This window comes from Excalfactoria chinensis, chromosome Z (genome assembly GCF_039878825.1).
Source record: "Excalfactoria chinensis isolate bCotChi1 chromosome Z, bCotChi1.hap2, whole genome shotgun sequence".
Classification (NCBI taxonomy): domain Eukaryota; kingdom Metazoa; phylum Chordata; class Aves; order Galliformes; family Phasianidae; genus Excalfactoria; species Excalfactoria chinensis.
Genome location: NC_092857.1, coordinates 22,519,032 through 22,530,287, shown reverse-complemented (window position 1 = coordinate 22,530,287; position 11,256 = coordinate 22,519,032). Strand labels below are relative to the sequence as shown.

General features: G+C 44.0%; 1 protein-coding gene across 1 annotated transcript; it reads left to right on the top strand.

Annotated features, from left to right (window-relative positions):
• The first annotated feature begins 3,691 nt into the window (after positions 1-3,691).
• On the top strand, positions 3,692-5,115 carry S100Z (S100 calcium binding protein Z). The gene is made up of 2 exons (XM_072360110.1): positions 3,692-3,832; positions 4,960-5,115. Exons 1-2 carry the CDS (start codon positions 3,692-3,694, stop codon positions 5,113-5,115), a joined length of 297 nt encoding a protein of 98 aa, XP_072216211.1.
• The last annotated feature ends 6,141 nt before the right edge of the window (positions 5,116-11,256 follow it).

Here is an 11,256-nt window from a genome sequence, read left to right as displayed (position 1 = left end):
ATCAGCCATGTGTCTACTCTGGTACTGCTCCTGTGTTCACCCTGCTGCAAACCAGAGAGCAGGGGAGGATCACTGGAAAAGTGGTGGATACTAACACTTGGTTCTTGCCCTGATACAGAAATGCTCTTCTCTCGGGCCACAGTGCCTTTAGTTATCTTCAATGCCTATCAGATAGCATACCAAAAAATGATTGTCAGAGTTTTGGATGAAGAGTTCAAAACAATGGATTGACAATCATGAGCTCTGAGTATCTTCTGGGATCTGCTCTCAGGTGAGCTGGGAGATCCCTGCTGTCACTGGAGCCACCAGCAGGATTTCAATAGCTGGGAAGGGAGGGGGGTGGACAGAGAAAATAAAAGTACATCTTAATAAACAAGCTCAGTGCAGCTGCTCCTTGTGTAGATATAATCCTCCAGCGTGGGATAGAGAGTTCCTAACACAATTAGCTTTAGTGAAAGTAGCTATTGAAAGAGACAACACAGATTGTATCACTGTGTAAATTATTGAGCTGATGTTCTGGAGACAACAGAGAAAGCCCTTCTTTCTTCTGTCCTGAGGATGGCAGCTGTGAAAGACTATACGAGTTGCTTGAAAGTTGCACCTCCTGTAGACTCTGCTTAAATAATTAATTTGCAATATTCATAAGCCAGAAGATATGTTTAATACATAGAAAAACAGGAAGATGTGAGTTGACTCAGCTGTGTTCTTTCTGGCTGTGGGTGAAGATGTTGTTGAATAAATAACATCAACAAGGTGTTTTATTGTTTATTTGAGTAATATTTCTGAACAGTAGTTGTTGTCATTAGTGAATCACAGCCCTTCATGTCTGTAGATGCATAAAGAACAGTCTCCCTTGATATATTCTTTTCTTAGCATCTGAAATAGGGAAGTGAATGCCCAGGATGTGAGTAGGAGAGCTGCAGTGCAGTTGATACCACAAGTGTCCCTCACCACATACAAAAGGGAATGGAGGGCACTCTTCCCCAGCACTCACCTAGTTTCAGGGGGTGGTAAGTTCTTCTTGTCGTAGGTAAACATTCAGGCCAGCTTCCATCAGGACCTGTCCTCAAACTGAGGTGAGTGTTTCCTCCTCCTAGCCCGGGGAGAATCGCAATCACAGTGATGGGAGCTGAAGCATTACTGTGTGTCCACAGAAACCTCTAGCTAAATGAGCCTGCTTACTGCTTCAGTAGCAACGCTTTACATGCAGTCGCTTCCCATACTGCTGGATTCAGCATTGTGTGTGGCATCTCTTCTCCCAGAGCACATCCTTACCTATCTGACAAGCCCTTGCCCAAGACCCCTCCCACAGTGGAAGCTTCTTGCAGCAGTGCAGGTGAGAGAGGCATCATGTCTGGGGGCGGAGGAGGCAGACAGAGGCGTGGACTGAGATCTGCTGTGGCACTTAAAATTGTGAGCGGCTGAAAGCTTTCAGAAACAGCATAGCCCATCTCCTTCTCTGTCCTCCAGGCTGGGAAAAAAGAGAGAAGCAGCCGCAGCTGTGTTTCCTGTTGCCGTTTTTCTGTGCATCATGGTTTGCTGAATATGCATATGCAACAGGTGGACGACTTTTTTGAGAGAAACTGAACACAAAGCAAGATGCTTTCTGTGAAAAGAAGTTTCCATGAAAACTGTGGTCATTTTGGATTTCTGGTGATAAGTAGACCTACTGTGATAAAGCTGTTCCTTCTTGCATTCCCCAACCATCAGCAGCGGGGCCAGAATGCCTCCAGGGTAGGAAAAGAGTAAGAACTCTTTGGGAAAACTGCTTTTTAGAAGAGGTTGAACTGCATCACATTACCACAGGGATCCAGGTCAGAAATGGAAGTGCAGAGCGGATAGCCAAGTGATGGGCATTTTGTGTCATCTGCTCAGAGAGCAGAGAGGAGCAAAAGCATCTCCTGCCTAGTGTGAGATATGTGCATGAAGTAGCTGTGTGCTAAACCCAGGGTGCCTCCTTAGAGCCTCTGGAATTCAGTTCAGCTGAGTTGACAAAAATTAGCTCAGGTCCACTGATCTGAGCACACTTCAGTTTCAGCCACATCTTTATCTGAAACTGGTTTCCTCATTTTCTCCAGAGGACTTGAGTACTACAGCAAGAACTTTGTCTGACAGCATTTTAGGCCTGTTGAGATGCCTGACAGTAAAGATAAACATCTCAAAAGGTTTGACACAAACTCAACTACGAGCCTGCATTTGGTACTGAGGTATCCTTGAGGATGGGCTGCCAGTGCCCAGGCACTTAGGCTCTCTGCTGTATAAGTATGGAGAGATTAGGAAGGTGTTTTTGGAAATGGAATATGTTATTCTATACTTACATTTATTGTTTGCATTTTCTAATTTTTACCTTCAGGTCTCTGGATATGCATTTTTGTAAGAGGTTAAATGATAAAAAATAATCTTGAGCATCCACACGCAGCTCTCTGTGTTGCCTGGTGAATATTTAAGTGACCTATCTAGACCAAGCAGTTTTACTGCACACAGTAGGCAAATGCAGAAGGAAACAGAAGACCTGTCCGTGTGACAATTATACGTCTGTCCCAATATGTGTAATCCACCCTCTCAGCCTGATAAACAAGAGCCCATGTGTGGGTTTTGAACAGAAGGCGGCCATCTCCTTCTGAGCTGAGTTGCTGAGCTGCTCCTCTTCAAACGCTTCACCTCACCTGTAAAGCAGGTAAGCCTTGGTCTTTGCACAGTAATATTGTTCATGACTCCAGTCTTACTTTGAGTTTCATTCTGCCTTTTTAAGCTCTCTCTTGGGGCTTAATCAGAATAATTTTTCCCTTTCCCCTTTATCTCATTTCTATTTTTCAGTTGTTTTTTTTTTTTAATTATTATTATTATTTTTTATGTCAGTTACTCACTAATGAGTTGCATTTCTGTTTTTTCTCAGCTTTAGAGTTGCTTCCCTTTCTTTTTTCTTACTGCATGCTTGATGAAACAAACCCTCTAGCTTATGTTTGCTCATTTCAAGTAATTTACAGAGAGGAAAGAAAAAACCATCCCAAACCTGAACCAAATAAATCAAAAGCTGATGCTCCTACCCTTGCACATTTTTATCATTAGCGATTTTCCCCCAACCACCATAGAAATGTCAGGGGCATTTTGTATAAATGCTTGTCTCCTTCAGCCACTGTTTTCTGTTGATTCTAATTTCTTGTGGAAGCTTCTGAATGAGCAGTGTGGTGCCTTCATCATGTCTGTATTTTCAGCTATAGGTGCAAGAGGTTTCTTTATGTAGCAAGCGGATGTGCAGTAGAACACTGTCTTAAGTGCTTTCCTTTCTCTGTCCCTTTTAGAGGTAAATGCTAATGAATTCAGGACAATATTTTATTTCTGTAGAATCAGAGAATGGCTTGGGTTGGAAGTGACTTCAATTTCATCTTCCTTTGCCTGCCGTAGGGGGCCTGCTTTGCAAGGGGGCAGGAATTGATGATCTCTAGATGTCCCTTCCAACCCCTCCAGTTCTGTGATTATGTGATCTAGTTCCAGTCCCCAATTTTACTGTTAATAACATAGCCTTGTTCACATGTACATGGCAGGATTGATCAGCTGAAGACTCATTTTCTTGTGCTGGTAACAGTGCCCATCCCCAGCTAGCTTTCATCCGTTCTCTAGGTCGGACTTTTTCTCCTCTGCCACATTGCTGACTCTGGGTTTTTGCCCCACAGCTCTCCCACTCACTGCCATGTCCACTCCACTGGAGGATGCCATGAACACCTTCATCAGGATTTTTCATCACTACTCTGGCAAAGAAGGTGACAGATACAAGCTGAGCAAAAGAGAACTCAAGGAACTCCTCACCAGGGAGCTGACTGACTTCCTTTCTGTAAGATGCAGCTCCTGAGTCTCTGAGTTTCTGTTTCTCAGGTGGGATAAGCAGCTATCAGAGTGTTCAGGAGCAGCATCTCCTTACACTGCACACATCCTGCCACAGCCTCTCAGATGACAGTTGTCTTTGCAGAGGTGGAGAGGGGGAGATGAGATCAAATATCCCATTTGAAAAGTGGGAAGTTGAAAAGGCAGAATATGTCCTTCAAAGAATCAATTCCAGCAAATAGATCTCAGCAGACAAGGAAGCAGTTTGCATACTGTGGTCATGTAGTATGGGATCCAAGGTCTGTCATATTCCTAGAGGCTTATAACTGCATCATAGACAACTGTTACATAGGTTTGTGGGAAACTGCAAACAACACAACTGCTTGTCTGCCCTGCAGACACTAAGATACTAAGAAAACCTGCCACTGATCAGCTTTTCACATGTATTTCTTTACACATTTGTTATGTTCTTCATTATGCAGCACTGATGCTTTATGGAATGATAATTTGATTCGTAACTGTTTTTTTGTTGTTTTTGTTTGTTTGTTTGTTTGTTTTCCTGAATCCTCTGAATTGTAAGTATTGTGAAACCCATTACCATCAGCCAGATTTTTTGATACCTTGTATCCATTTCCTTGAGGGGGCTTTAATCTTAGCTACTGATTTACTATTATGAGACTGGCTGCCCTCACTCCAGCTGAGTAGGATGTGCTCTTTGTTAAGTAGAGATCTTCTGTATGTGATCAGCAGAGGTATAATACGACCACTTATGAACATGTTTTTTTAGGAATGACGTACAGAAGCACACATTACAGATCAGACTTGTCAAAATGAATCAGTGCTCAGCAGCTCTTCAAATCTATCTGATCCATTTCTGTACCCATCTAGTACCTGTATTTCTCCTAAGAGATGCACAGTCTCCAGTTTCTGTTATGGTGCATCTCTGGGACTCCAGATCTGTGTTTTTAATGTTACGCCCCATGGTGTGTTAGCATCCAGGTGCATAATTCCCCTCACTCTTTTATTTCATAGCACCTGGGCTGTGACGTACTATCAGGTGTTCTGTAATTACATACTCAAGATCTACACAGCTAAGTCACGTTTTTTGTTGTTTTTTGTTTTTTGTTTTTTTTTCAGGGCCAAAATGATCCTCATCTTGTTGATAAGATTATGAATGATCTGGATTCCAATAAAGACAATGAAGTGGATTTTAATGAATTTATGACTCTGGTTGCAACTCTGACTGTGGCTTGTAATGATTTCTTTGAAGAACAGACAGAACAAGGATTTTAATGATGCTGGATACAATCGGTCTTCTGGTCACAAACGCAATGAACCATGACTTGTTAGGTAGTGCTCATCAGCATTTGGTGAACAAAAACCATCATCATTCCAATTCCTACTGCTGTAAGACTCTTGTGGGCCAGATCAGCAGCTGGTGTAAGCTGGACCAAAGGCAGCTTACACTACCTGAGGTCTGGCTGTTAGTATTTTCAGCCTTTGCGCAGCTTCTATTTCAGAAGATTTCTATTTCAGAACTGTTGGTGGTATATAAAAGGATCATTAATGTTACTTACATAGCTTCTGAACTGGAAAATCTGAAATGAGTCGTAAAACTTGCAATTGAGTTTTCAGTCATTCTGTAACAGGCATCTTTCTACAGGTCACAAAATTTGTTTGTTTCTTAACCAGTTCTGTTCATTCTGACTCAATTGCTGGATGCTGCTCTGTGCTCCCTGCACTCCTGACACAGCTACAGCTGCTTTCATCCACCCAAGCAGATGAGTGCCATGGATATGGGTTTGTTTTCCCCACCTCCCCAACTTCCATTCCATTGTGTGGGCATTACTGCATCTCAGCAGTCCAGTTCTTTATTCAACACAAATTAATTTGTTCATATGATAAATTATTCAAATGCGTAGGGGATTTAGTCAGTGAGCTGCTCTGAATGCTGATGGAAGAACCAGGTCTTCAGGGGAAAGGTAAATGCCTGCTGCCTTCACTATTCTGGCACCCATTAAGAGAAGGGTTTTAGAGGACCACTTGTGGAGGATGTCATGATGAGATCCCAGTGTACAGCTTCATCATGTGAGTCATCTGATGGAACAGTGATTTCATCTCATGCAGTTCCAAATCCCTGCACAAATGTGGCACAGAAGGAGGTGGTAGGACCCCACAGTCAGGCTCGGAGGGAGAAGGATGATCCATTTCGGTGCTAATCTGTCCGTGGACTGAAATACATCTATATCTGAACTTCTGCTTAAACATGCTTCCAAACATCTGCAGTTTTCAGTGGCAGGTTGCTATGATTTTGCTTTGCATGGAGAGCTCTCTTTGTTCTTGTTGTTTTGTTAGTAGTGCAAACTGTAATAAAAGGTGTTTGAATTCAGTCAGAATGTTCTGTTTGTGTAAGTGGTGAAATAAGAACAACTCTCAATGAAGATATGCCCTGCTAGGCAACATCCCCAGGCCTCTGGACATCACTCAGTAAAGACTGTAATAGTTGTATAAAATTACATATTGTAATGTGATGCAGCTTGTTGTGAGAGAAGGATTCTGTTATGTGTAGCAAATACATAAAGGGGTGCACATCACAACCAGCAGATGGTGTTATCCTGGAAAAGAAAGAAGTTTGGCAGAGCCAGAGTACACTGCCTCTTTGACTCACCAGCAATGGACATTGTTCAGGATTCACAATAGATCTTATACAGAAATGCTGAAAAACATACTAGTCACACAACTTTTTGCCCCCTCTGATGTCTCTCACTTTAATATCTCTGCAGTTCTTGGACCAGGGAGGCAGAAGTATCAGCCTTTAGGGTCTTCAGTGGGTCCTGCAGGCTGTTCCTGATCTCCCACTGTTTCCTCTTTCTCTGTGGGTAGAGAAGGGACAGCAGACCGAACCTTCAGCCCAAGGCTATAAGGGCCCAGATTTTATCAGTGAGGGCTCTTTTTTTCTGTTACAGCTTCTCAGCAAGAGCTCTTTTGGAAAGAAGCTCCAGCTAGTCCACAGCCAACCTGCCCACCTCTGGTGGGACCAAGGATGCTCAGCAGCTCATGCACTGAGCAGAGTTCTGGAAAATCACAGCTGCTGGTGACACACTGCTGAGGTCAGGCAGGAAGATGCTCAACGAAGCCACCTCCTCAGCTGAGCTAACTGGAACCAAGTGCAGCTTGCTGCCTCTGCAGAAAGGACTTACACTTCTCTTTGCCCCTCTCCACCAGAGCCCAGCTCTTCTGCCACTCCTCCCTCACCCACACCAATCACTGATGCATTTGCAAACAGCACTTCCATGGGATATACATGAAATCTTTCTCTTCTGGGGAACATCACCTGGAAGTTTTGAACTGCCTTAGAACCATAGACAAGGTGATGAGCAATCCTCTTTTCTGCAAGGAAGCCTCAGGATGAAGATCTGCATTGCAGCCACCCACACTGGCCATGCAGTATGGTGTTTGCATTGCCACAGCTGCTTTACCCTGCAGATGTGCTTTTAACTGTTCTTAAAAGGAGATCTATCTTCTATAAATATGAAGCCATTATTTTTTTCTTGTTGTTTACAGACACTTTTCTTGCTGACTTCAAGCTTGCATCCAGGAGCCCCCCTAAAGCACTACTTGAAGTGGAGGCTTGCTGTGTGGCTTTCTCCAAAGTTCCTCAGCTTTAGGAAAGATGATTTATTCCGGGCATTTTTTCATTTGTGTTATCAAGCTGTCTGAAAAATCAATAGAAAAATGAACACTGCAGTATGGCCTGGTCTTTTTAAGTAACATTAAAGACCAATAAAAATTCAGCAATGCCAGACATGATCTTTTCAAGCTATTGTGAAATTGTTTTGTCTGACACCCAAAAAGCTGATTTTGAGAAGATAAACTGCATTACCTTGAAAGCCTCAGCCATTGCCATTTGCTTTTATTTAAGTTCAAAGGATACCTGGGGTGGCGCTGAAACTTGGTTCACAAAGTTTGAGAAGTATTGGTAAGTAAGTGTGTATAATATCTTTGAATGCTGTATCCTGTTGCTGATCTTGGAGCACTGCTTGTGACATCGCTGTGACGAGGAGTGGTCCAACCAGGCTCTAACTTATCAACAAGGTCAACTGGAAGGCAGCATCTTCACTTTTTAGCAGTCCAGAAGGTGTCCAGCCCAATGGGCTAACCAAAGCAAATCATAGAATGGATTGGGTTAGAGGGGACCTCAAAGATCACCTAGTTTAAATCCCTACCATGGGTACAGTTGCTATCCATCAGCTCAGGGCCCACCCAACCCAACCTTGAATGCCTTCAGAGATGGGGCATCCACAGCTTCTCTGGGAAGCCTGTGCCAGTGCCTTACTGCCCTCTAAGTAAAAAGTTTTTTCCTAACAAGCTAAATCTCTCTTCTTTTAGTTTAAAAACATTCTCCATTGTCCTGTCACTGACCAGTAGAAAGTCAGTCCCCCTCCTGCTTGTGCCTTAGCATTTCTTCCAGGAGGATCTGCTCCATGATGTTCCCAAGCACAGACATGAGGCTCACCAGCATGTAGTTCCCTGGGTTTTCCTTTCTCTCTTTCTTGAATATGGGAGTGATATTTCTCATTTTCCACTCATTGGGGACATTCCATGACAGACCTGACTTTTCAAATATGATGGAGAATGTCATGGAAACCATCAGCCAGTTCCTTCAGAGCCCTGGGGTGCTTTCTCCACTCTTACACTGGGAGGGATTTTGCTCCCCCAACTTCTCCTTAGAAGTTCTCATATGAGGAATACGAGTCTTCTCATATTCCTTGAGATGATGAACTCAGCCAGGACATAGTTGCTACAGTCAATAGAGCCTCCAGCCTTAACCTCTTTTACAGGCTCTACATTGGAGACCATCAAGACCTGTAGCGCTTCACCTTTGGTTGCACTGTTCAGTATCTGAACCAGAAAGTTGTTATCAATGGACTCCAGAAGCGTTCTGGATCACTTTCAGCCCCTCATGTTGTTTCCCCAGCACATATCTGAGTGGTTAAAATCCCTCAACAAGATGAGACCCGGCAAGTGCAACACCTTTTGTAGCAAGAAGACCTCATCTACAGTGCCCCTTTGATCTGGTGGCCTGTCATAGACCTCAACCACCAGATGCCCTTTATTGGTCCAGTTCCTAATCTTAATCCATAGGCTGTGACTGTTTCTCAGAGGCATCTCCTCACAGTCTGCCCTACTTCTTAACACAGAGGTCAACTCCCCTGCCCCTCCTACCGTATCTGCCCCATCTATAAATATTACAGACCTCAATGGTGGTATTCCAATTATAAGAGTCATCCCACCGTGTTTCTGTGATAGCAATAAGAGTGTAATTTTCCAGCTGCACCACGGTTTCCAGTTTCTCCAGCCTATTTCCCACATTGTGTGCAGTGGTATAGAGGCACTTTATCTGGGCTTCCATTTACATTACCTTCTTGGAGGAGCCCTTGTGAAAACCTCTGGGGCAAACCTGAGGTTTTCCTCTGTTTCTTCCTGAAACAACAATATTCCCCGACTCCTCTCTGTTATCCAAAAGTACATCATCATCATAGACACACAGAATCATAGAATCATAGACTGGTGTGGGTTGGAAAGGACTACAGTGATCATCCGGTTTCAACGCCCTGCTAAGTGCAGGGTCACCAACCACCAGACCAGGCTGCCCAGAGCCACATCCAGCCTGGCCTTGAATGCCTCCAGGGATGGGGCATCCACAACCTTTCTGGGCAACCTATTCCAGTGTGTCACCACCCTCTGGGTGAAAAACTTCCTCCTAATATCTAACCTAAACCTCCCCTGTCTGAGTTTAAAACCATTCCCCCTTGTCTTATCACAGTCCACCCTTGTAAACCTTTCTGCTCATAAGGGTAAGAAAGAAAAACAAAACAAAACAAATCAAAACAAACAAACAAAAAAAAAAAAAAAAAGAAAGAAAGAAAAAAAAAAAAGCAGCCTGGGATTATGAGAAGGGAGGATGGCATGCACAGCAGTTCGGTCTGAGAAATCTGGATGGGGCTGCCCTTCATATTCTGGTGTGTAACTTCTCACTCTTGGCAGCTCTACACATAGGCTATCGAACTCCCTGGTCTGTCAGTGTCTTATCTGTTCCTTATAGATGTGTAAGGGCTTCTGCTTTTCCCCCTTGGGAAAGCAATGATTTCCTCTTGTGGCATGGGCTCCCAGATCTCCCCCAATGCCAAAAGCACTGCTGCGGGTCCACAGCCATGGTAGCAGCTGGGGGTCTGCACAGGCCACACAGGACGGACCTCACTGTCTCAAAACCCAGTGTACATACTTCAGTGAAGCACGGCCCTAAGCTTCCCAAGCAAGTGGGGATTCATGCTCTGGTGTGGGTAGGCCAGAGCTTGGTCCACAGCAGGTTACTTTCCTCACACATCAGAGCCCCTTCCCACCATGAGAGCTGCAGAGCAGGTCAGCCTACAGAAGAGCATGGCCAAGAGCAGACTTCTTGGCCATAGCCCCAGCCTGTCTCCATGCAGTAATTGTTCAGCTCCCCTCAGATTCCCACACAGAAAACATGGGTAAAAGGTCACACACAAGACTTGCCTCTGAAATCAGATTGATCTATATAAAGGTTTTTGACTGGCAGGAAGATTTGTGAGGCTGTAATGTGACGTCACGTGCATGTCTAATAAGTAGCTTGATTGACAGACCAACAATTAATACATGTGTCTTCAGGGATAATTAAGTCTCTTGAGTGACATTGTGCTACTTGAAGAAAGAAGGGGGTCACATTTTTAGTCTTATCTTTCTTTTGCCACATAATACCGCCTGAGAGAGAATATTCTGTTTATGATACGGTAATCTGTTTTTCAAAGCTAGAACATCTCCCTCTACATCCTTTCCTCTGAGCTGGGTTACATGCCCTTGGGTAGCCATCAGACTGAGCAGATGAACAAACTTCTGCAGATACGTTAGAGGAGAAAGAAGTCTTTTTAAGTACCAAATTCCAGCCACCTGCAATCAGTCATGAAAGAGGGGCAGCTCCCAAGGAAGAGAGCTGCAGCTGCATCCACTTGTTTTGCCCTAGCAAGTAGATTCTCAGCTGATGTAAAACAACAAAGCCTACTGCGCTTACTGGCATAATTTTGCAACAGCTGAGGACATGCGCTTATGACTTCAAATCAGCCTTCAGTGGAAAGTTGTGCTTCTGTTTGCTAGTTGGCTAAATAAGGACACGTCCATAAAACTGCAAATGTTGCAGTAAGACAGCTGAGGGAAAATGGGAGTGGCTGTTGCTCACATTGCAGGTACTTAGAGGGCAAGTAGGCAGAAGATGTTCCTGTAGTATGCCCGCTTTAAATTCCAGGCTGCCCTTGCAGGTCCTGGTTGCCTTGGTGGGCTGCAGAGAGAGTTGTCACAGTGTAGCCCTCCACCTACCTGTGGAGTCTGCCTTAAATTTCCTTGTGTTAGGATGATGCT

What these genes read in the sequence shown, in the direction of transcription:
- S100Z (XM_072360110.1), top strand. Translation starts at nt 3,692, where the DNA reads ATGTCCACTCCACTGGAGGATGCCATGAACACCTTCATCAGGATTTTT. An exon ending in AGCTGACTGACTTCCTTTCT is followed by an intron (nt 3,833 to 4,959) that starts GTAAGATGCAGC and finishes TTTTTTTTTCAG; the next exon opens with GGCCAAAATGATCCTCATCT.